The sequence below is a fragment of the Dendrobates tinctorius genome, unplaced genomic scaffold (genome assembly GCF_039654945.1).
Source record: "Dendrobates tinctorius isolate UK_male_01 unplaced genomic scaffold, ASM3965494v1 ptg000126l, whole genome shotgun sequence".
NCBI classification, from domain to species: domain Eukaryota; kingdom Metazoa; phylum Chordata; class Amphibia; order Anura; family Dendrobatidae; genus Dendrobates; species Dendrobates tinctorius.
This window is the reverse complement of record NW_027361794.1, coordinates 13,882,565-13,908,184: the sequence shown is the minus strand read 5'-3', so window position 1 is coordinate 13,908,184 and position 25,620 is coordinate 13,882,565. Positions and strand designations below refer to the sequence as shown.

The window sequence follows — 25,620 nt, the reverse complement described above, 5'->3', positions numbered from 1 at the left end:
TTCCACTCCGTACACCTCGTACACACACGGCTCGGCTCCGTACACCTCGTACACACACGGCTCCGCTCCGTACACCTCGTACACACACGGCTCCGCTCCGTACACACATGGCTCGGCTCCGTACATCTCGTACACACAGGGCTCCGCTCCGTACACCTTGTACACACACGGCTCCGCTCCGTACACCTCGTACACACGGTTCCATTCCGTACGCCTTGTACACGCGCTGTTCCGCTCCGTACACCTCGTACACACACGGCTCGGCTCCGTACACCTCGTACACACAGGGCTCCGCTCCGTACACCTAGCACACACGGTTCCATTCCGTACGCCTCGTACACACGCGGTTCCGCTCCGTACACCTCGTACACACATGCTCTGCTCCGTACGCCTCATACACACACGGCTCTGCTCCGTACACCTCGTACACACACGGCTCCGCTCCGTACACCTCGTACACACACGGCTCCGCTCCGTACACACATGGCTCGGCTCCGTACATCTCGTACACACAGGGCTCCGCTCCGTACACCTAGCATACACGGTTCCATTCCGTACGCCTCGTACACGCGCTGTTCCGCTCCGTACATCTCGTACACACACGGCTCGGCTCCGTACACCTCGTACACACAGGGCTCCGCTCCGTACACCTCGTACACACGCGGTTCCGCTCCGTACACCTCGTACACACATGCTCTGCTCCGTACGCCTCATACACACACGGCTCTGCTCCGTACACCTCGTACACACACGGCTCCGCTCCGTACACCTCGTACACACACGGCTCCGCTCCGTACACACATGGCTCGGCTCCGTACATCTCGTACACACAGGGCTCCGCTCCGTACACCTAGCATACACGGTTCCATTCCGTACGCCTCGTACACGCGCTGTTCCGCTCCGTACATCTCGTACACACACGGCTCGGCTCCGTACACCTCGTACACACAGGGCTCCGCTCCGTACACCTCGTACACACGCGGTTCCGCTCCGTACACCTCGTACACACATGCTCTGCTCCGTACGCCTCATACACACACGGCTCTGCTCCGTACACCTCGTACACACACGGCTCCGCTCCGTACACCTCGCACACACACACGGCTCTGCTACATCCACACTGTAAACCCCTCCTGACCCCACACATAAACTTCCCCTCATCCAGCACCATGACAACCAGCACAGCAGAGTCCTGCATACACTGAGGCCCCTGATCATGTGACCCCTGACTCCTCCCCTCCTGTGACCTCATCACAGGTCCTGTGCACACATTCCCTGCCCTGATGCACCAATCAGCGTCCAGCCAATTGCATCCTGGCAGCCAATGAAAGCACGGAGCTGCACAGCCAATGAGCGGCTGCAGCTCCCAGAGACTGACGCTCCCACTACACATCTCCCCTTCCAAGTGCAAACTCGCAGCCGGCAGTGGCCCCGCCTCTTCCGGTGACGTCATCTCCTCCCAGGCCCCTCCGGCCGGCAGCTCCTCTCTCCCCTGTGGCTTCTTCCTCGTGTCCCGGTTGCGGCTCTGCAGGTGGAGGTCTGTACAGCGTCCTCCTCATCCTCTATGGGGTTAATTCTCCCTCCTATATCGCCTCCATACTCCGCAGCGCTGTACACACAGTGTTATCACACTCACTATAGGCCTTATTCACACCTGGGACTCCTGGCTGTGTCTGTGCACTGGCTGCGTTTTCCTCCAGACAGTAATGTCCTCCCCTTTGTCCCGGTCACTGTAATAATTCTCCCTTCTTCTCCCACATGATAATATTCCCCTATTCACCTGCAGACAGCCAAAATTCCTTCTAAGTGCCACTACACAGAATGGTAGAGCTGGAAGGGACCTCCTGGGCCATCTGGTCCAACCCCCTGCTCAAAGCAGGATTCGCTAAATCATCCCAGTCAGATGTCTGTCCAGCCTCTGTTTGAAGACTTCCATTGAAGGAGAACTCACCACTTCTCGTGGCAGCCTGTTCCACTCATTGATCACTCTAACTGTCAAAAAGTTTTTTCTAATATCTAATCTGTGTCTCCTCCCATTCAGTTTCATCCCATTGCTTCTAGTCTTTCCTTGTGCAAATGAGAATAAAGTTGATCCTTCTACAATGTGACAGCCCTTTAGATATTTGTAGACAGCTGTTAAGTCTCCTCTCAGTCTTCGCTTTTGCAAACTAAACATTCCCAAATCCTGCAACCTTTCCTCATAAGACAGGGTTTGCAGAGCAGTCACCATTCTGGTCGCTCTTTTCTGAACTTGCTCCAGTTTGTTGATGTCTTTTTTAAAATGTGGTGCCCAAGACTGGACACAATATTCCAGATGAGGTCTGACCAAAGAGGAGTAGAGGGAAATAATGACTTCACGTGATCTAGACTGTATGCTTCTGTTAATACATCCTAGAATTGCATTTGCCTTTTTTGCTGCTGCATCACACTGTTGACTCATATTCAGTCTGTGATCTATTAGTATACCCAAGTCTTTTTCACATGTGCTGTTGCTTAGGCCTATTCCTCCCATTCTGTATATGCTTTTTTCATTTTTATTGCCCAGATGTAGTACATTGCATTTTTCCCTGTTAAAAACCATTCTGTTAGTTGCTGCCCACTTCTCCAGTTTATTTATATCTTTTTGAATCCTCTCTCTCTCTTCTCTAGTATTAGCTATCCCTCCTAGCTTTGTGTCATCAGCAAATTTAATCAGTTTACCCTCAATTCCTTCATCTAAATCGTTGATAAAGATGTTGAACAATACAGGGCCCAGGACAGAGCCCTGTGGTACTCCACTTGAGACATTCTTCCAACTGGATGTGCAGCCATTTACGACCACTCTTTGGGTCCGATCACTAAGCCAGTTATGAATCCACCTAACAGTTGCCTTGTCCATTCCATACTTAGTCATTTTTTCAATAAGGATTGTATGAGATACTTTGTCAAATGCTTTGCTGAAGTCAAGATATACTATATCTACAGCATTTCCTTGATCCACCCAATCAGTGATACCGTCATAGAAGGAAATTAAGTTAGACTGACATGACTTATTAGTTACAAACCCATGCTGACTCTGTTTAATCACTTCATTCTTATCCAGGTACTGACATACATGTTTACTAATTTGTTCAAAGATCTTTCCTGGTATAGAAGTCAGACTCACCGGCCTATAGTTGCCTGGGTCCACCTTCTTCCCCTTTTTGAAGATAGGAACAACATTTGCTCTTCTCCAGTCTTCTGGGACTTCTCCTGTTCTCCAAGAATTTTCAAAGATTATGGAGAGGGGTTCAAAAATTTCTTCTGCTATCTACTTCAGTACTCTGTGGTGTAATTCATCTGGACCTGGAGACTTGAATTCATTTAGGTTAGCTAAGTCTTTCCTCACTATCTTTCTGTTTATAGATTTCCTGCATTCTTCTATTCCCTTAATAGGACAGTGAAGAACAGTTGATGTTACATTTCCTTTCTGAGAGAAAACAGATGCAAAATAGGAATTTAAAAGTTCAGCCTTCTCAACATCCTGTCTTACCATTTCATCATTTTCATCCTGTAAAAATCCTATAGCATCTTTGACTTTTCTTTTACTTTTGACATATCCCCAAAATCCTTTATTATTGCTTTTGATATCTCTTGCAAGCCTCAATTCATTGTCAGCTTTAGTTAATCTGATTTGTGCCCTGCAGGTTCTGCAGACAGCATTATATTCTTCTTTAGATATGCCTCCCTCTTTCCATTTTATAAACATTTTTTTCTTCCTTTTTAGCATGTGCTTAAGTTCTGTGTTCATCCATCCTGGATTCCTTAAATGCTTCCTATTCTTCCCTCTTTTCGGAATTGTTAACAATTCTGCTTTGAGAATTTCATTTTTCAAGATTTCCCATCCTTCCTGGACATTTTTGTCTTTAAGGATATCCAGCCATTGGATCCCTCCAATTCTCTTTCTGAATCCCTTAAAATCTGCCTTTCTGAAATCTAACCTTGACGTCTGAGTCTTCACAGGTCGTCCTCTAGTTAACCAAAATTCTAAAATAGCATGGTCGCTACCTCCTAGGGTCCCAGCCACTTTTACCTCCTCAACCATTTCCTCCCTGTTTATAAGGATTAGATCCAAGGTAGCAGTTCCCCTTGTTTTCTCCCCTACCTTTTGGAAGATAAAGTTGTCAGCAAGAGAGGATAAGAATTTCCTTGACCTGTTAGTTTTGCCTGAGAGAGATTCCCAACAAATGTCTGGCTAGCTGAAATCTCCCATGACAACTATGTCATATTTTTTGGAGAACTTGGCCATTTGATGCATAAAGAGTTCATCCATATCTTCAGTTTGCACAGGCGGCCTGTAGTAAATGCCTACAATGGTGTCCTTTCCATTGTTCTGTCCTTGTATTCTTACCCAAACAGTTTCCACAGAACTCCCAGTCTCTGAAGCTTCAATCTCTGTGCAGATATACACGTTTCTAACATACAATGCGACACCTCCTCCTTGTTTATCAAGTCTGTTTCTTGCAAATAAGTTGTATCCTTCTAGCCTTGTATTCCAATCATGTGTATTGTCCCACCAAGTTTCAGTGATTCCAATGACATCATATTTCTTTCCTGCGTTAGTAGTTCCAATTCTCCTTGTTTGTTGCCCATGCTTTGTGCATTAGTATAGAAACATTTTAATAATAATAATAATAAATTTTATTTCTATAGCGCCGACATTTTCAGAGGGGATTTGTACAGACAATAGACATTACAGCATAACAATAATCACATAGATTATAACAGATACCAAGAGGAATAAGGGCCCTGCTCGCAAGCTTACAGTCTATGAGGAAAGAGGTAGACATGATGGGTGGGTGGTAACAGCTGCCCTGATTGTATGGACCAGCCATAATGTTAAGTGTGTAACAGTACAGATGCAGAGGGCTAATGGATGCATACAGCATGTGGGAACATGATGCGGGGAGCCTGGTTATGGTAAAACTTTTGGCTGTGCCCCATAAGGATAGATTAGGTTAATGTGTTGAGGCGATAGGCCAGTCTGAATAAATGCGTTTTCAGGGCACGCTTAAAATTGTGGGGATTGGGGACTAATCGTATTGACCTGGGAAGTGCATTCCAAAGAATTTGTGATTGGTTTCTCTTTTTCCAATATTTTTATTATTTAGATTTCTTTGTCTTTGTTCTTCCCTTCCACTTCTAATAGCAGAATTATCAATAGCATTTTTCAGGTGTATGACTTTTTCTGGCCTTTTGCTTCCCTTTCCACATTGTTCTAGTTTAAAGCTCTCCTGATGAGTGTAGCATAAGGTATACATAGTATTAATGCTCCCATATATTAGTAATACCACCTATGGGCCCCAATATAATAGTAATGTCACCTATGTGCCCTCATATATTAGTAATGTCACCTATGTTCCCCCATATATTACTAATGTCACCTATGTTCCCCCAAATAATAGTAATGTCACCTATGTTCCCCCATATAATAGTAATGTCACCTATGTGCCCCCCATATATTGGTAATGTCACCTATGCACCCCATATATCTATATATATATAATTGCCTTAAATTGTCCATCATCCACTTCCATCTGGATGTCCCCGAATCCCACAATCCACTTCACCGCACCGGAAGTACGCCGACCGCCATTTTGGAACACCCAAGTGATGCCGCTTGGATCCAGGACGCAGCTGCGATCCCGAATGCCGCTGCGATCTCGACCGCCGCTCGGATCCAGGCCGCCGCTGCAATCCCGAAGGCCGCTGCTTGGATCCCAGCTACCGCTCGAATTCAGGCTCCAGGCCGCCGCTGCAATCACGACGCTGTCAAAGGGGTGTAACAAGGGGGTAGAACGAGAGAGGTGTAATGAAGGGGGTATAATGAAAGGGTGTAATAAAGAGGGAATAATGAGAGTGATGCTGCCTCCGGACACCTGACAGGACCCACTGCCTGACTACATGCGCCGGATCGCGCCGCTGCCTGCCCACCCACCTCCGTGCAGTCACACCCGGCAGGAAAGACCGCGGCTTGAGGCCTGTGCTGGAGATTGGTTGTGGCCACCCTCTGGTGGCGCCGCACACCATCTCCAGCACAGGCCGCAAAACACCGTCTTTCCTGCCATTTATGACTGCACGGAAGTGGGTGGGCCGCTGCCCCCATTGTGATGTTACTGCCCTCCCAATGCAATAGCATCGGGTACACATCTAGTTAGTAATAAATAACAAAAGATTGATCGTCACATCTAAACGTAATTTAGGTCTGAACAGGTGCTTTCCTAGAGTCGCCAACTCATACATACTGTGAAGTAGCGCTGTCATTCAAGGTTGGGGGACACTCGCATGGCAGCGAATAATCACGTCCGACACAGGTTTCCATAAAGCAATATCATAGTCCATGAGGTTTATTCATTATCATAAACCAATCACGATATGCAACAGTCTTATAGCAGACAGCAGGGTATCTTCACACTGGAGCTCTGCTCCCCTTTAGCCCTCCTAGTCACACAGGCTGTGCTTCATCTAGCCAACCGGCTATACAGTCTCTCAGTTGTAGTACCGTCTCCGGGTTACCTTGCATGCTGCTTTACAATGCTAATGTTCATTCCCTCTCCCTGGGAACTGTCAGGCACACTTCGCCATTAGTCACAGCGTCCAGACGTACTGTCAAGCAGGAAGCCACACGAGACCTTCCAAATGGACCAATCGGGTCTCTGCATTCACCACCTGTGACCAGACCTCAGGTACCTTATATGGTCCATAACCACACCCACTGGTGATCACATGGCTATGACCTCACCCAAGGTCCTATTGCACACAGCCACACACAGGCTTCCCTGACACATTGTAACAGAACGTACTACTCAGCAGTACCTCTGCTGATCATTATGATCTTTCAGTATCCTACACCTATCAAGGCAATGGAAATGCTTATACGGCTGTCCTGGGACACCCACACAGCGCCCCCTAGCGGACACAGCGGTCACTGCACCACATACCTCCCCCCTATGTTCAAACCTGTGGGGTTGAACACACAGCATAACCCCCAGCTCTCGAGACTGGGCACTCACTATAACCTTGCCCACCAGGTCGAGAGATCCGTCTCCATTTGTCATACGGCCTCATCTCTACGTTAGGCCTCCCTCGCTCCCAGCGGTCATAATACCGGTCATTGTCTTTGACCCACCAGTCACGGTTTGTCTGTGTCATCAGACACTCTCTAGTCTCCACCTGTCTGCAGTATGCTTCGTCACTTGATCTTTCTCTAACTGACCATCTCTCTTGGTTAGTGCAGTCATAAGTCTTAGTAGAGCCTGCTGTCTGGTCTGAGTCTGGCTCAGTCAGCGTCTCACAGGAACTATGGTCTTTCAACGTCATCCTGCCAGTCGAACTACCCCTTGTTGACACTCTTCTGCCATCTGCCCTGTCACTTCTTGGAGGAACCGTTCGGGTCCTTACATCTTGGGTTGGAGGCGGCCGCCACCTGGTATTCTGTATTTCCTTATTGATTCGCCGACGGTCCAGCCTCAACTGCTCAATTTCTTGCAGGTACTCCACTCGATACTCCACGAGCATCCGAAAGTCTCTCAGGCTTTCCACGGAGCCAACCACCATGATGGAAATCCTATCCACTTCCCTGGATACCTGGTCATCATCAGGAGGGATCCTCACCCTCACCACACCGGAGATATTCACAAGGTCTTGCATTACCTTCCCGGACCTTCCAATGATTCTCCCAATCAGAGCTTTGGGTACCGGAACCACATCTTTCCTCAAACCCAACCGATCCATAGCCTCTCTTGCTATCTCAAGGCGTCGAGCAGCCTTCATATTACTCTGCCTAACCAATTGTTTGACACGTAGACACTGCAAATGCATCTCTTTCAGGACAGCTACTCGGTTTGATGTATCTTCCCTGGCTGATACTATCACCAACTGCCGAGTCTCAGGTGCCCAGTGCACCTCACACGCTTTGACCGCCTCTTTGAAAGCCTCATGTCCACCTTCCTCCACACAGGCTTCTTGCATGTCTTCGGGTACCTCGATCACAGATTTGAAGGTCGTGGTCTTGCTCTCTTCTTAGAAGACTCTGGCTTTGCCACGGACACTTCCCTCACTACAGTTGACCCGACCGGGTGACTGTCTTCTTCGGCTGTTTGTTCACCAACTTCATGAGATTTTATCTCTTCGCGAGCCTTTGCCAGGATAGGTACCGGCAGTTCCGTCTTGTTATCACTCGGACCCAGCCGCTGCACATCTCTGTCCAAGCTCTTCTCCCGCAGAAGACCTTCTACTACTCCTCTGAGTTCCTCCATCTCTTCCTTAAGGCTTTTGTTCACATTTTGCCAGGTGGACAGGTGATCTCTGAGCTCCAAGACTTCTTTCTCGAGCCCCTCCACCTTGTGCTCGGCCAATTGTCTCAAGATTCTTTCTTGTTTGACATGTTCTTCCACTGTCTCTTTTATTAGTTGTATCTCCTGATCTTGTTCTCTTTTGGCCAGCACGTGTTGCACCACTAATTCTTTAATTACATCGTCAAAGGGTACCACTGAGTCAGTCCTATCAGTCGAGTGAACCCCCCTGGTTACCCTCTGACTGTGTTTTTATTCCCGTTATCTTCTCAATCAGGTTACCACCAGTCCTGTCACGAGTTTCAGTCAGCACAGCATTAGATTCTGTCCTAGTGGTGGCTACTGGCAACAACACGCCACAGTCACACCACACCGTACGGTGAACCCCCAAGACACTCTCTATCCGTGTGTCAGCTCCGCTCTTTTTGTTTACCACACCATTCTCATTCACACTGTGGTACGCTTCAGGTGACGTCAGGTCAGTAAATTTGTCTGACGCAATTCTTTCTCCGGTCACCCTTACGTCTGGCCTGTCCACGTTAGGAGGCATCAGCGTCTCAGTGTCTGCTAGCCCTACAGTAGAAACGTCTCTATCGTCCTGCCCCACATCTTTAAATATGACAAAGTCCCGGCGCCTCTCAAAGGTATGCACTAAGTTTGGTGGCATACTACCACTTTGGCACTCCTCCTTTGTCATCTCAATCAGGACTCTGTCCACTTTATAATTCACAATGACCCCGTGGACGCAGCGAACTCTGACGTTTTCCTCTGTCAGGGCTAAAACGAGTGGAGTTCCTGTCAGAGTCACCTGACTCTTTGAGACCAGCCTACCAGGGACTCCTTCCCGGTGCAACATCACGGTACACACCTGTGGCTCGTCGTTATCAGGAAAAGACAAACCGCATTCCTCCCAAGACATGCACTCACACCACGGTTCCCCAGACATAGCAGCACTGGTTGCCTCAGTGGGTATTTCCTGAACCTTCCCACTTTGGGTCACTGCCCCCTTTTGGGACTCCACCCCCTTTTGGGTCACCGCCCCCTTTTGGGCTACTACCCCGATTTGGGTCACCGCCCCCTTTTGGGACTCCACCCGCTTTTGGGTCACCGCCCCCTTTTGGGTCACCGCCCCCTTTTGGGCTACTACCCCAATTTGGGCCACCGCCCCCTTGTGGGATTTCCCCATGTCCGTTCTGCAGAACTTCTTATGCCACAGTTCACACAGTACAGTTTATGTCTTTTTTTTTTTTTTCTCGATACCACACAAGTCTTTGTTGGCACCACCACAGCGCCTACTGTGCCATCTTCGTGGACCCGCCGATCCACCGGAAGCCGCTTGTCCCCTTCGTAACCCCGCCGGGTTATCGTAAGCCGCTTGTCACCCTTGAAGATAAAAGAAACAACAAAAGCGCGCCCATAGGGCCTTACCAGTGCAGGTATAATGGGTATAAAGAAATAATACAGGGTACTCACCCTTAATAGTTGTGTAAAGCCACAACTACTGTATCCGCTTAGTCACATGCAATAAAGCTGCAGCAGGATGGTGTAGACAGACAGCGTCTGCTACCAATGCTCAAAGAGGAGATCCCATAAAGGAAAAAAACACCAGGTCCCTGTGCTGCGAGACCTTCGTGACCCCACTGAGCCACAGCAAGCACCTTCAGGTTTTGCAGAGGAAAGAAAAAACACATGCACGAAAAATCTCCAAAAGACTCACGTATCCTGTCTGTGCGCTATTCAGGACGTACCGTCTCCGCCTGAGACCGTCCAACACACAGGGCACACCGGGTGCTATTCAGGGAGCCAACCCTCCTCCCAGGGTCTCCCAACACACCGGCCTCACCAGGTCCAAGGTCATATCACGTGTTCCAGGGATCCGATTCCTCTCCCAGAACCTCCCAACACTGACCCTCCAGGACCTTGCTCACTGACCCAGGTCAGTACAACGAACACCTGTCCGTTACCTGTGTCGGCCACACAGGTCCTCGGGTACCTCCTATCCGCAGAGGCACGCTAGCAATCACCAGTCTCTTTCACTGAGCTGCTGTCTGTATACGGCTTTCACCACAGTCAGCCCTCCTGGCTCAGTGTTGCCAGCACTGCAACATGTGCTGTTGGAACCGCTGCCCTTAGCAACAAAGTTTTTTTGTTTTTTTTTTTGGCAGTCCTTTTCCGTTGCCCCCAGCAACAAGACTACTATATTGCCCTTAGCAATTCTCCACCATTTGTGAGGTAGCGCTGTCATTCAAGGTTGGGGGACACTCGCATGGCAGGGAATAATCACGTCCGACACAGGTTTCCATAAAGCAATATCACAGTCCATGAGGTTTATTCATTATCATAAACCAATCACGATATGCAACAGTCTTATAGCAGACAGCAGGGTATCTTCACACTGGAGCTCTGCTCCCCTTTAGCCCTCCTAGCCACACAGGCTGTGCTTCATCTAGCCAGCAGGCTATACAGTCTCTCAGTTGTAGTACCGTCTCCGGGTTACCTTGCATGCTGCTTTACAATGCTAATGTTCATTCCCTCTCCCTGGGAACTGTCAGGCACACTTCGCCATTAGTCACAGCGTCCAGACGTACTGTCAAGCAGGAAGCCACACGAGACCTTCCAAACGGACCAATCGGGTCTCTGCATTCACCACCTGTGACCAGACCTCAGGTACCTTATATGGTCCATAACCACACCCACAGGTGATCACATGGCTATGACCTCACCCAAGGTCCTATTGCACACAGCCACACACAGGCTTCCCTGACACATTGTAACAGAACATACTACTCAGCAGTACCTCTGTTGATCATTATGATCTTTCAGTATCCTACACCTATCAGGGCAATGGAAATGCTTATACGGCTGTCCTGGGACATCCACACAGCGCCCCCTAGCAGACACAGCGGTCACAGCACCACAATACATTTAAACAAAACACAGCACTCTGTAAGGCTAAAATATGAAATCTAAAAATTGAATTGCATTACTGCACTAGAGATATGAAAAATTGAGAATGCTTAGCGCATAAATTGACCAATTTGTGTGTACCTGGCAGCCACGATAAGGTGATTCTCGTTGCCCAGGACCTAATGCCAATCCTCTCTTAGCCTGACGTCTAAATCTCTATGGAGGGGTAGGATCCTGCTGCAATTAAAAATGCCTGAGGCAATTTTGGAGCCAATTTTATTTAGAAACATTTTAAAATCTGTTTTTCTGGTATTTTTCTTGTAAACTAGTAAAGTCTAAGGCCAGAAATAAACCCCATAAAACACTGTATATGGAGACTTTGGGATCAGATCATTTCTGACCGTGATGTTTGTGGAAACAAAAAAGCTTTTATAAAGCCTCAAACTTCTGTGTGTGACTCAGACCTGAGATCTAACGTGATAGAAGATTACAGTGCGGGGAAGACGGGAAACCTTCATATAGACGGCCGGTGGGGATGGAGTCAGTGACGGACTCTGGCCAAATATGTTTCTAGAGTTTACAAGACCTACAAAAGACAAAATGAAAAAAATCCTGCTATAATAAGTAAAAAGCAAAAGTGCATTTAAATCATACAGAGTTCTTAGTAACACTGTATTTGATCAAACATAACATAGAAGCCGTCCCACCATCGACAAGGTGACTCTGTGGTCGGAGCGGTCCTACACTGTCTAATATTAAAAACCTTATCATGTGTCAAAGTTGACGTCTTGTGTGAATAAGGGCAGACAAGGACCGGGTCCCAACCACTGGACACCTGTCGGGGGGGAAGCCTTTAAATACAATTTCCAGCTCAGGAGAGGGAGGCCACACCCCAGCTTCACAGAATGCAAAAATACAAAGAAAAAACACAAAAATTGAGCTTGGTTTGAGCTGGTACACATGCAGCATATAAATGCATGTTCACATGGCCAAAAAGCATAAAACTTATTACGCCTTCTAAACTCGTTTAATACTCCGGAGGGACATTTTGAGTACCTGGTGATGCCTTTTGGGCTCACTAATGCCCCTTCCGTCTTCCAATCTTTTATGAACGATGTTTTCCGGGACTTTGTGGATAAGTTTTTGATCATTTATCGGGATGATATTTTGATCTTTTCAGTGATTGGGATTCTCATGTGGAACATGTCCGGACTGTGTTCTGGATTTTGAGGGAAAATACTCTATATGTTAAGGGATCAAAATGCCTCTTTGTACAGAGGATTTCGTCTGCTGTTGAAATGGACCCGGCCAAGGTACAGGCCATTTATGATTGGGCTCAGCCCACTTCGCTGAAGGCTCGCCAGAAGTTTTTGGCTTTTGCTAATTTCTACCGTAAATTTATAAGTAATTTTTCTGATATTGTTAAACCACTGACGGATTTGACCAAAAAGGGCGCTGATGTGGTGAATTGGCCTCCAGAGGCTGTCTCAGCATTTCAGGAGCTTAAACGGAGATTCACTTTTGCTCCGTTTCGACGGCAACCTGATGTTTCACTTCCATTTCAGATGGAGATAGTTGCTTCTGAGATTGGTGCAGGAGCCGTTTTGTCTCAAAGACATCCGGTAACCTCTAAGATGAATCCCTGTGCCTTCTTTTCTCGAAAATTTTCCCCATCTGAATGAAACTATGACGTGGGGAATCGGGAATTGTTGGCCATGAAGTGGGCATTTGAAGAGTGGAGACATTGGTTGGAGGGAGCTAGACATCAAGTTGTGGTCCTCACCGACCACAAGAATTTGATTTATCTTGAATCAACCAAGCGCTTGAATCCTAGACAGGCTAGGTGGGCCTTGTTTTTCACGCGTTTTAATTTTGTGGTCTCCTTTCTTGAATCCTAGACAGGCTAGGTGGGCCTTGTTTTTCATGCGTTTTAATTTTGTGGTCTCCTTTCTTCCGGGCACTAAGAATGTTAAGGCGTACGCCCTTTCTAGGAGTTTCTTTGCGGATTCTCTTGATGTGACTGAGCCTAGTACCATTCTAAATGAGGATGTAGTTCTTTCCGCCATCTCACCCGATTTGAGACGTGCCCTGGAGGAATTTCAGGAGGACAAAATTGAATGATGCCCTATGGGAAAATTGTATGTCCCTGACCAGTGTAGGAGAAGAGTAATGTCTGAAATTCATTGCTCAGCGTTAACTCGTCATCCAGGTATTTTTGGTACCAGACATTTTGTGAGTCGGTCTTTTTGGTGGCCTGCCTTATCTCGTGATGTCAGGAACTTTGTGCAGTCCTGTGGCACTTGTTCTCGGTCCAAGCCCTGTTCTCGTTCTAGTGGTTTGTTGATGCCCCTGCCGGTGCCCAGGAGGCCATGAACCCATATCTCAATGGATTTCATTTCTTTTCTCCCTGTCTCTCAGAGAATGACTGTTATCTGGGTGATCTGTGATAGATTTTCTAAGATGCTCCATCTTGTACCACTCCCAAAGTTGCCATCTTCTTCTGAGTTGATGCCCTTGTTTTTACAACAGGTGGTTCATTTTCACGGGATTCCTGAGAACATTGTGTCGAACAGAGGAGTCCAGTTTGTTTCCAGATTTTGGAGAGCTTTTTGTTTCAAACTGGGAATTCAGTTATCTTTCTCCTCAGCATTTCATCCGCAGACCAATGGGCAGACTGAGATGACAAACCAGACTTTGGAATCCTATTTGAGATGTTTCATATCTGCTGATCAAGATGACATGGGTCTCATTTTTGCCCTTGGCCGAAGTCGAGCTAAACAATAGGGCTAGTTCTGCCACTTTGATGTCTCCTTTTTTCTGTAACTTTGGGTTTCATCCTCGATTTTCTTCGGCGCAGGTGGACGCTTCGGCCTGCCCAAGTGTGGATTCTGTGGTAGATAGAATGCAGCAGATTTGGGACCAAGTAGTGGATAAGTTGTCCCACTCTCAGGAAAAGGCCCAACGGTTTTCCAACCAGCATATGACCATTAGTTCCCGGTTTACAGTGGGTGATATGGTTTGGTTGTCCTCAAAAAATATTCCTATGAAGGTGGCGTCTCCATATTTCAAGCCAAAAACCTACGCGTTTCAAAGCAAAACGTGCTTCTTCATCAGGGTGATGAAGAAGCACGTTTTGCTTTGAAAAACCAAAAACCTACGCGTTTCAAAGCAAAACGTGCTTCTTCATCAGGGTGATGAAGAAGCACGTTTTGCTTTGAAACGCGTAGGTTTTTGGCCCCAGCTAGGCTCCGTAGCCTTAGCCTGTGACGTCACACGCTGTCAGTGCAGGACAGTGTCGGCCCCCTCAGCTGTGCATCCAGGACGCTACCGGCCGGAGCTATCCTGGCTCTGCCCAGCTCTCTTCTTTGCTTGCACCCCAGTCAGCCAGCTCATTCACTTCATCCTCCCAGCTTCTCACCTGCTTATCCAGCATTTCTGTGGATCATTCACTGTGATCAGCACAGCACCTTCATTCAGCAGAGCTAGGGTAAGTTTGTATAAGTCCTTTACCGTTCATCAGTGTATCTTGCTGTGGTAGATTTGTATCTCCTGCACGCTTTGATTATCGGGCTTATGTGTGAAAGGCAGGACTTTCACTTTTATTTTTACGTTATCATCTTTGAATCGTTCTGTGAGCGCGGTGCCTATCTCTATCTACTCGTTTTTCATAAATCTTGTGGAAAAGGTTTGTGGAGCCAGTAGTTCCCATGGCGGCGCCCCCTGACCCTGTATTGGTTAAGGTTAACTTGGAGTATGAGGTAGAGAAGATATTGGATTCTTGTCTGGCTAGATGGAGACTCCAGTACTTGGTCAAGTGGAAAGGTTATGGCCAGAAGGATAATTCTTATGTCTCTGTTTTTCACCGGGCCCATCCTGATCGGCCTGGTGGCGTGGATGAGGGTTCGGTGACCCCTCCTCAAGGAGGGATACTGTTGTGAATTCTCTGGGTCTGACTTCTGAGTCAGGGCTCCTTCTGTTTACTGTGGGTAGTGGAGCTGGCCGGGTTGACAGAAGTCTGCCACCTGACGACGACGATTGGAAATCAGGGGTTACTGACTGGGAGGATATAAGTGAGCAGGCTTCCCTCAGTTGTTGCTGGTGATTAGTTTCTTCCTGTGCATCTTGAGGTCTTCTGTCTCCTGCCTGATCCTGCATTTGTCAGTTAAGTTGTTCATTTGCTAATCCTTTGCATCTGATCTGCTTTTGCCTCTTGCTGATTTGCTGTGAGGGTTCAGCTTGCTCCCTGCTGGGGCTATGCTGGACCTCGCTCCATATGTTACAGCTTGTGTCAGTTTGTTCAGTCCCCTGTTATATTTGTCTCTTTTGCTTTGCTGCCAGTTCACACCAGAATGCTGATATAGTGGGGGGAGAGGTCGTGAGACCTCAGTGTTTTTTGTTCATCAGACGTGTTGGATTTTTTAGGGTTTTTGCGTGATTGCAGACAGTGTCTTTCCTTTCCTATCCTGTCTAGACAGTTTGGGCCCAATCAATTGCTCAGTCTATTTTCTGCCCATGTTTTGAGCCTCATCTTGTCTCACCCACAATATATGTTTGGGGGCTATCTATTTCTTTGGGGTTCTACTCCAGGGCAGTTTAGATTTCACCTTTCTTGCTGTAGGCTTAATTAGTTCTCCGGTTGTGCCGAGGCATCTAGGGCATCGTAGGTACGCTCCACGGCTACTGTCAGTTGTGTTGTTAGGACTAGGGGTCTGTAATCCGCTAAGTGACCAACCTTTCTGTTTTCCTGGTGGCCTAGCCTATTCCTGCCATCCTCCTCAGTGACCTATTCATAACACTCGAGTGTCCTCCGAGTATTTTGGTGTACTCGGAGATTTAGTTTTCGTCGCCTCAGCTGCATGATTTGTGGCTGCTGGACAGCTTGAATACATGTGGGAATTCCCTAACAAACAGGCATTCCTCACATGTATTCAGGCTGTCTAGCAGCCGCAAATCATGCAGCTTGGTCGACAGAAACTACATCTCTGAGCACACCAAAATACTCGGACACCCGAGCAACGAGGATACTCGCTCATCACTAGTCACGTGTAATGAATATCTCCTGCAGTATTGCTAATGCCGATTCCAGTGTCGGTAAATGAGAGGAGAATTAGCGTTATGGAAGATGAGTCTATGAGGAACGTATTCAGCTGCCGACTCCGAGGAAGAAACTGCTTGTTGTCTGTGGCCTAAATATATAGGTTTTATTAGTAAACAAATCTCCTCATATGTTTCACCTTATTATCTCCAGTAATTGTATTATTACACAGGATTTTTATGATGTTACATCAACTCATCTTCTTCTCATTCAGATCTCTACAATATCAGATCCTCTGTGAAGATCTTCTATATAAGAGAATTTTCCTGATTTACCCATCAAAGGTGGATCTGGACAGAGTCAAGATGGCGGAGAGGATATTACACCTCACCCTAGAGATCCTCTTCCGGCTTACTGGAGAGGTGAGAGATTCTTATGACGTCACATTACATCATTCTTTTCTATGGGAATAACAGATGGACAGAACTGGAGAGGTGAGGACTCTGGAAATGTCTGTAGTGAGATTTATTAACCCCTTAAGCCCCAAGGGTGGTTTGCACGTTAATGACCAGGCCAATTTTTACAATTCTGACCACTGTCCATTTATGAGGTAATAACTCTGAAATGCTTCCATGGATCCCGGTGATTCTGACATTGTTTTCTCGTGACATATTGTACTTCATGTTAGTGGTAAAATTTCATTCAAATAACTTGCGTTTATTTGTGAAAAAAATGAAAATTTGGCAAAAATTTTGAAAATTTTGCAATTTTCCAACTTTGAATTTTTATGCCCTTAAATCACAGAGATACGGCACACAAAAAACTTGATAAGTAACATTTCCCACATGTTTACTTTACATCAGCACAATTTTGGAACCAAAATTTTTTTTGTTAGGAAGTTATAAGGGTTAAAAATTGACCAGCGATTTCTCATTTTTGCAACACCATTTTATTTTTACGGACCACATCACATTTGAAGCCACTTTGAGGGGTCTATATGATAGAAAATACCCAAAAGTGACACCATTCTAAAAACTGCACCCCTTAAGGTGCTCAAAACCACATTCAAGAAGTTTATTAACCCTTTAGGGGCGTCACAGGAATTTTTTGAATATTTAAAAAAAAAATGAACATTTAACTTTTTTTCACTAAAAAAATACTTCAGGTTCAATTTTTTTTATTTTACCAAGGGTAACAGGAGAAATTGGACTGCAAAAGTTATTGTCCAATTTGTCCTGAGTACGCTGATACCTGATATGTGGGGGAGAACCACTGTTTCGGTGCATGGCAGACCTCAGCAGGGAAGGAGCGACTTTTTCAATGCAAAATTGGCTGGAATTCAGATCGGATGCCATGTCGGGTTTGGAGAGCCCCTGATGTACCTAAACAGTGGAAACCCCCCCAAGTGACCCCATTTTGGAAACTAGACCCCCCAAGGAACTTATCTAGATATGTGGTGAGAACTTTGAACCCACAAGGGCTTCACAGAAGTTTATAATGTACAGCAGTAAAAAATCATCTTTTTTCCACAAAAATGATCTTTTCACCCCCAATTTTTTTTTCCAAGGGTAACAGGACCCTAAAAGTTATTGTGCAATTTGTCCTGAGTGTGCTGATACCCCACATGTGGGGGTAAACCACTATTTGGGCGCATGGCAGAGCTCGGAAGGGAAGCAGCGCCATTTGACGTTTTTGGCTGGAATTGAGATCGGACACCATGTCGCGATTGGAAAACCCCTGATGTACCAAAACAGTGGAAACCCCCCACAAATGACACCATTTTGTAAACTAGACCCCCCAAGGAACTTATCTAGATGTGTGGTGAGAACTTTGAACCCCCCAGTGCTTCACAGAAGTTTAAAATGCCCGGGCGTGAAAATAAAAAAATCTTATTTTTTCCACAAACATGATCTTTTAGTCACCAATTTTTTCATTTTCCCAAGGGTACAAGGAGAAATTGGACCCCAAAAGTTGTTGTCCAATTTGTCCTGAGTACGCTGATACCTCATATTTGGGAGAAAACTACTGTATGGGCACACGTCGGGGCTCGGAAAGGAAGTAGTGACGTTTTGGAATGCAGACTTTGATGGAATGGTCTGCGGGTGTCATGTTGCTTTTGGAGAGCCCCTGATGTACCTAAACAGTGGAAACCCCCCACAAGTGACCCCATTTTGGAAACTAGACCCCCTAAGGAACTTATCTAGATGTGTGGTGAGCACTTTGAACCCCCCAAGGGCTTCACAGAAGTTTATAATGCCCAGGCATGAAAATAAAAAAAATCGTATTTTTTCCACAAACATGGTCAATTAGTCTCCAATTTTTTTATTTTCCCAAGGGTAACAGGAGAAATTGGACCCCAAAAGTTGTTGTCCAATTTTTCCTGAGTACGCTGATACCTCATATGTGGGAGAAAACTACTGTATGGGCACATGTCGGGGCTCGGAAGGGAAGTAGTGACGTTTTGGAATGCAGACTTTGATGGATTGGTCTGCGGGTGTCATGTGCGTTTGGAGAGCCCCTGATGTACCTTAACTATTGAAACTCCCCACAAGTGACCCCATTTTGGAAACTAGACCCCCCCACGAAACTTATCTAGATGTGTGGTGAGCACTTTGAACCCCCAAGTGCTTCACAGAAGTTTATAACGCCTGGGCGTGAAAATAAAAAAATCATTTTTTTCCACAAAAATGATATTTTTGCCCCCAATTTTTTATTTTGCTAAAGGCAACAGGAGAAATTGGACCCCAACAGTTGTTTTGCAATTTGTCCTGAGTACGCTGATACCCTATATGTGGGGGTAAAACACTGTTTGGGCGCATGGCAGAGCTTGGAAGGGACGGAGCACCATTTGACTTTTTCAACGCAGAATTGGCTGGAATTGAGATCAGACGCCATGTTGCATTTGGAGAGCACCTGATGTGCCCAAACAGTGGAAACCCCCCAATTATAACTCCAACCCTAACCCCAACACACCCCTAACCCTAATCTGAGCCCTAACCCTAGCCCTGGCCCTAACCCTAACCTTAACCCTAATGGGAAAATGGAAATACATTTTTTTAATTTTATTATTTTTCCCTAACTAAGGGGGTGATAACGGGGGGTTTGATTTACTATTTATGGCGGTTTTTATGTTTGGCGACTGTCGCACGCTAAAAGACGCTTTTTATTGTAAAAATAGTTTTTGCATCACCACATATTGAGAGCTATAATTTTTCCGTATTTTGACCCACCGAGTCATGTGAGGTCTTATTCTTTGCGGGACGAGTTGACGTTTTTATTGGTACCATTTTCGGGCACGTGACATTTTTTGATCGCTTTTTATTCCGATATTTGGGACGCAGAATGAACAAAAACCAGCGTTTCATGAATTTCTTTTGGGGGGGTGCGTTTACACCGTTCCGCGTGCGGTAAAATTGATAAACCGGTTTTATTCTTCGGGTCGGTACGGTTACAGCGATACCTCATTTAGGTCTTTTTTATGTTTTGTCGGTTTTTTGCAATGAAAACAATTTTATATAAAAAATAATTATTTTTGCATCGCTTTATTCTGCGAGCTATAACTTTTTTATTTTTTTGCTGATGATGCTGTATGGCGGCTCGTTTTTTGCGGGACAAGATGACGTTTTCAGCGGTACCATGGATATTTATATGCGTCTTTTTGATCGCGCGTTATTGCTCTTTTTGTTCGGTGGTATGATAATAAATCATTATTTTTTGCTTTGTTTTTTATTTTTTAAGGGGTTCGCTAAAGGGGTTAACTAATGGGACAATTTTATAGGGCGGGTCGCTATGGACGTGGCGATACCAAATATGTGTACTTTTATTGTTTTTTTTTTATTTTCAAAAAATGAATTTATTGGGGAATATATTTTTTTTTTTTACTAATTTATTTAGCGATTTTTTTTTTTAAATTATTTTTACACTTTTTTTTTTTTTTTTTTACTTTACTACATAGTCCCAGGTGGGACATCACTGTCCTGTGACAGATCGCTGATCTGTCACATCACAGATCACTGTGACAGATCAGCAATCTGTCACAGGCAGTTCTGCAGACTTCCTCATGCCTGCGCTTTGCAGGCAGTGAGGAAGTCAGCTCCCTACAGGCCCCCGAAGGCCCCCGTCGCCATCTTGGATCCGGGGGCCTGTAGGGAAAGAGTCCCCCGCAGCAGCGCTGCACATTGCGCTGCCGTGGGGGGCTCAGGGAAGCACGGAGGGAGCCCCCTCCCTGCCGATGCTTCCCTTTAACCCCCGGTACACCGCGATCGTGTTTGATGGCGGTGTACAAGGGGTTAACGTGTCGGGAGCGGTCCGTGACTGCCCCTGACACATTGTGCCGGGTATCAGCTGTGATAATCAGCTGACACCTGGCCGCGATCAGCGGCGCTCACCAAGTGGGCGCCGCTGATCGCATTAGACGTATTATCCCATCCTTGGGAATTAAGTCCCAGGGCACATGGACGGGATAGTACGTCTAATGGCAGAAAGGGGTTAATGTGTCTTCCCATAACCAGGTTTACACAGTAGTGAAGAAGACCTCTAGTGAGCGCTGTCAGGACCCTGAGTCTGAGGGATGGGCAAGACCCCTGAGCCCAATCACGGAGCCTCCACCTCACCCCCTGATATATGAGGACATCAATGACCAGAAGATCCTAGAACTCGCCTACAAGATGATTGAGCTGCTGACTGGAGAGGTGACACTGCTGGGAATGCTGGGACATTATACAGTATCACTATGAAGGGATCGGGGGGATGACGGTATCATTGTATGTGTCAGGTTTCTATAAGGTGTCAGGATGTCGCCATCTATTTCTCCATGGAGGAGTGGGAGTATTTAGAAGGACACAAAGATCTGTACAAGGACGTCATGATGGAGGTTCCCCAGCCCCTCACATCACCAGGTAATAGACAGGACTAAATTCACGCGGCCTATAATTATCTGTATGTAAAGAATGAATTCAGTCCCTGTATGTGTTTTCTCCAGATCTATCCAGCAAGAGGACAACACCAGATAGATGTCCCCGTCCTCTTCTTCCACTGGACTGTAAACAAGAAGATCCCAATGTTGCTCAGGTTCATCAGGTAGATGGAGAGAAGGTGTCATGAGATCTCCCCTATGATGTGTAGATGGCTGTGAAGGTCTTGTGCTCAGTCTTGTTTTATCCACCAGTATTATATGTTTTATACTTGTGTAATGAGAACGGTGGAGATGGCAGGATTAGAGCTGACCATAGATGTGACTTCTCCATCTGTCTGTGACTTTTACAATATTTATTTCAGGGTGAAGATCTGACCCATATTAATAATACAGAGACATATGTGAGGGGTGATGAGCGGTGTAAAGAGGAGATTCCTACATATGACTTCCCAGGTGAGTAGTAACCACTAAATGCAGGGAAGTCACAGATTCTTCTCAGTCAATGGCTGTGGCTGCTTTATCGGTGGTGTAGTCCAGTCGTATCACAATCGTGTGATCATCTTTTGACTTCTCCTCCTCCCAAAACTGTTCTAATGACTTTGGGCATTAAAAGCCCTTTTCGATAGAACTTACCACCTGGAGGATCCACCTACCCTCTGAGATTAGGAGATGCTGACTGTTACCTGCACAGGACTGTAAACTACAAAGCCAAATGACAATGTACGTAGAATGTGCTGACAAGTTAGAAAATAGCATCAAGAAAAGTATTAAGATGGGTCTGTAAGTGAAAGTGGAGGGTAATGATGCTGTTGGCTTCCTAGATCCCTGATTTCTTATCGGATGAATCTTCTCTCCCTTCTGTGCTGCTGAATGTCTCATATGGTCCCTACAAGACCAGGTCCAGTCTTTCTGGCCAAAGTTTGCTTTTATGATCACTAACATTACATGTGCAGTGAGGCCAAGTGTGAATTTCTGTACAATAACAACAGAGTTTCCCTTCATCCTGACTTTTCAATTTGTAGTAAAATAAACTAATTTCAAGGAGGATTGTGAATAACTACAGGAAAACATTACACCTGTGCCATGATATATCTCTAAACTGTGCGTGGCTGATGGCTGTAATATACATTTATTCACGCCTACAGGAGATGTGTTGGCATGACTCGAGCCCTGGTTTCATAGATTCACTCCAAGTCATAAATGAAATTTTTTCGATCCTAAGGAGTTCAGATTACTGCACAATCTCTCCTGAAATGGGAGCAATATTATTTCTCTAATCTTCTGGTCAGGACTCATAGTAGCTCCATTGGTCCACCATAAATGAGTGCAACTCCGGTCTACTGTTGGAGTTCTCCCCTCTTACATACGTTGTTGTTGGGGATGTAACTTTTTTTATTCTATGTTGTTTTAAAACCTGTTCATTCTGTATGATGGTTTGATTGTGTTGGGGTCGGCCTCACTTATGTGAGTCTGTAGCTCCCTGATAGTCTTAAAAAATGCCTAAGATCTAAATTCAAAGTGAACCCGTCAGCAGGATTGTGCATAGTAACCTACAGACACTGTCAGGTCAGCGCCGGTATACTGAGTACATTGATACCTGGTGATAAAATCCGTCTTGTGGTTGTTGTTTAATCTTTATTTGTAGTTTTCAGTTAATGAGATTCTCTGAGGCGGGGCTATGGGTGGGGCTGTGAGCGGGGTTTTATGTTGTGATCTGCTTACATATTCATCTGTTGCATTTTGTTGCGGTCGCCTGGCAAATCAAAGGTGCAGCAGAGGGTGGGGCTTAACAGGGAAAATGGAGGAAGTAAGCTGCCATCCCCAGTGATACACAACGCAAGTGTGAAACTAGCCTTAGACGGAAAGAATAATAGGTAGCAGAACCAGAAGGACAGAATCTGAAGACACAAGAGTAGTCAGTAAACTGCCACGGTCACAACAGGAAACAAATACACAAGCCGCGAGCTGAGTACAGAGGACTTAACCAGAGGAGAACAATCCAGTATCTGGCAGATTCCGGCCATATGCTTTGAGCTTTAGTAGGGTGTGGTGCTTTCCAATTGGCTGAAGTAGGGAGCAGATTACTCCAGCTGGACAGCAGGAACAGATCTCAGATGAGATTGGATGCACCATATGCAGAAGCCCTAATATAACTAAATGACAGAAAACCAGAGCAGTCGAAATCCCCATAAAGTGATTCCATTTTATAAATTAATTCACTGAGGGTTATAATCTATAGGAGAAGTGAATATTTTGACTCCACAGCCACTTTCCGGAAATTAACATGCAGTGTTGGAGAGTGAAAATTACACATTTACCATTTTATTACCCATCACATAGTGCCCACATTGTGCTCCAGGAGACACACAGCGCAAATTAAGTGGGTTATTCTCACTATAATATTGCTAAATACAGGAATCCTAAATGTTGTTTGAGCACACTGTAAGGCTCAGAAGTGAGAGCGGATTTTGCTGGATTGGTTTATAGAAACCTTATTGCTTTTAACAGCCTTTGAGCCACTAATAGCGTGGGAACCTCTGTTTTTCCATTGACAGATGATGGACCCGAGTGGGGACTATTTTGTGAGATGAGAATTGATATTATTTTCACCTACATGTCATTGATTGGTTTCTTTTTATTCAATATTTGGGAGTCAGAATGAACAAACAGTTGAACAACATGCACTACTGGTTCATCCTATAAGGTTTTCTATTAGACTGTGAACTGTCATTGTCTTGGTAAAAAAAAAATTTTTTTTACATAAACTGTCCATAAAAATGGTAAGCTAATTAGAAATGTTTAAAAATATAAAACTCAAGGATATTTTATAAAAAAAATATTTTTTTTTATCTTAGCAGATGACTGTACCAGAAGATCAGAGGGACAGCTGACATCTTCAATTTTTAAATCTGATGATCTTGAGATCCTACAAGATACAACTGAAGTGAATGCTGTTACTCCATATATACCATCATCCATTCACAGCAAAGATCTGTCATCTGATCCTATGGAACAGGTCCCATCTTCTGATTCATTACTGACTACTAAGGAAAATCAAAGTCACGAAAGAGGCATTAAAAAACAAACTGCTCCTAAAGCAAATAAGTCTTTTTCATGTTCAGAATGTGATAAATGGTTTAACCAGAAATCAACTCTTGTTTGGCACCAGAGAATTCACACAGGGGAGAAACCTTTTTCCTGTTCAGAATGTGGTAAATATTTTGCACATAAATCAAATTTTGTTAAGCACCAGAGGACTCACACAGGGGAGAAGCCTTTTTCCTGTTCAGAATGTGGGAAATGTTTTAGCCAGAAATCGATTCTTAATAGTCACCTTTTAACCCACACAGGGGAGAAGCCTTTTTCCTGTTCAGAATGTGGAAAATGTTTTAGACAGAAATCATCTCTTCTTAGTCATCAGAGAGCTCACACAGGGGAAAAGCCTTTTTCATGTTCAGAGTGCGGGAAATGTTTTAAATGGAAAATGAATCTTGATGACCATCGGGGAACTCGCACAGGGGAGAAGCCTTTTTCCTGTTCAGAATGTGGGAAATGTTTTAACCAGAAAGGGAGTCTTCTTATACACCAAGTAATTCACACAGAAGAGAAGCCTTTTTCCTGTTCAGAATGTGGGAAATGTTTTAACCAGAAATCGATTCTTAATAGACACTGGTTAATCCACACAGGGGAGAAGCCTTTTTCCTGTTCAGAATGTGGAAAATGTTTTAGCCAGAAATCATTTCTTCTTAGTCACCAGAGAACTCACACAGGGGAGAAGCCTTTTTCATGTTCAGAATGCGGGAAATGTTTTAAATGGAAAATAAATCTTGATGAACATCAGGGAAATCACACAGGGGAGAAGCCTTTTTCCTGTTCAGAATGTGGGAAATGTTTTAACCGTAAAACAAATCTTTTTAGACATCGGCGCAGTCACACAGAGGAGAAGCCTTTTTCATTTTCTTAATGTGGGAAATATTGTGCTTGGAAATCAACGGTTAATAAACATGAGACATCACATAGGGGAGAAGCCTTTTTTATGTTCAGAATGTTGGAATCTTTTTAACCAAAATTGGATCTTAAAGGGGTTGTCTCTTGTCATTCCTCTTGTTTGCTGACAAAAGGATAAAACTAAACTTTATTAATTCCAGATGTAAAACTATACCCATAGTTCATCCCCTGAAGGTTAGTCAGAAGGTGACTAATAGATAAAACATATACCCCACTGTCAGGGACAGGAGGGACGATTTGCCGACACACGACTATCACATTCGCAGGGAGCTTATCTTAGTTATCCCACCGCTGCCACCAAATGTGATGGAAAAACAGCAAACCAGTCTATTGACCTATCAATTTACCGCGGGGGCTTATTTTAGTTATCCCACTGCTGCCAACAATATCCCACTTTCGGTTCCGCTTTGGAGCTCGCAGCTCTCTGGTGCCCCCCTTACCCT

General features: G+C 45.3%; 2 protein-coding genes across 2 annotated transcripts in view; both read left to right on the top strand.

Moving 5' to 3' along the window:
* LOC141047339 (uncharacterized) overlaps window positions 1-25,620 on the top strand; it is a 944,519-nt gene that overhangs the window by 515,301 nt on the left and 403,598 nt on the right.
* Window positions 1,379-25,184, top strand: LOC141047316 (uncharacterized). The gene is made up of 7 exons (XM_073542378.1): window positions 1,379-1,537; window positions 16,529-16,676; window positions 20,766-20,945; window positions 21,029-21,152; window positions 21,236-21,333; window positions 21,532-21,622; window positions 24,025-25,184. Exons 2-7 carry the CDS (start codon window positions 16,620-16,622, stop codon window positions 25,131-25,133), a joined length of 1,659 nt encoding a protein of 552 aa, XP_073398479.1. The 5' UTR covers window positions 1,379-1,537; window positions 16,529-16,619; the 3' UTR covers window positions 25,134-25,184.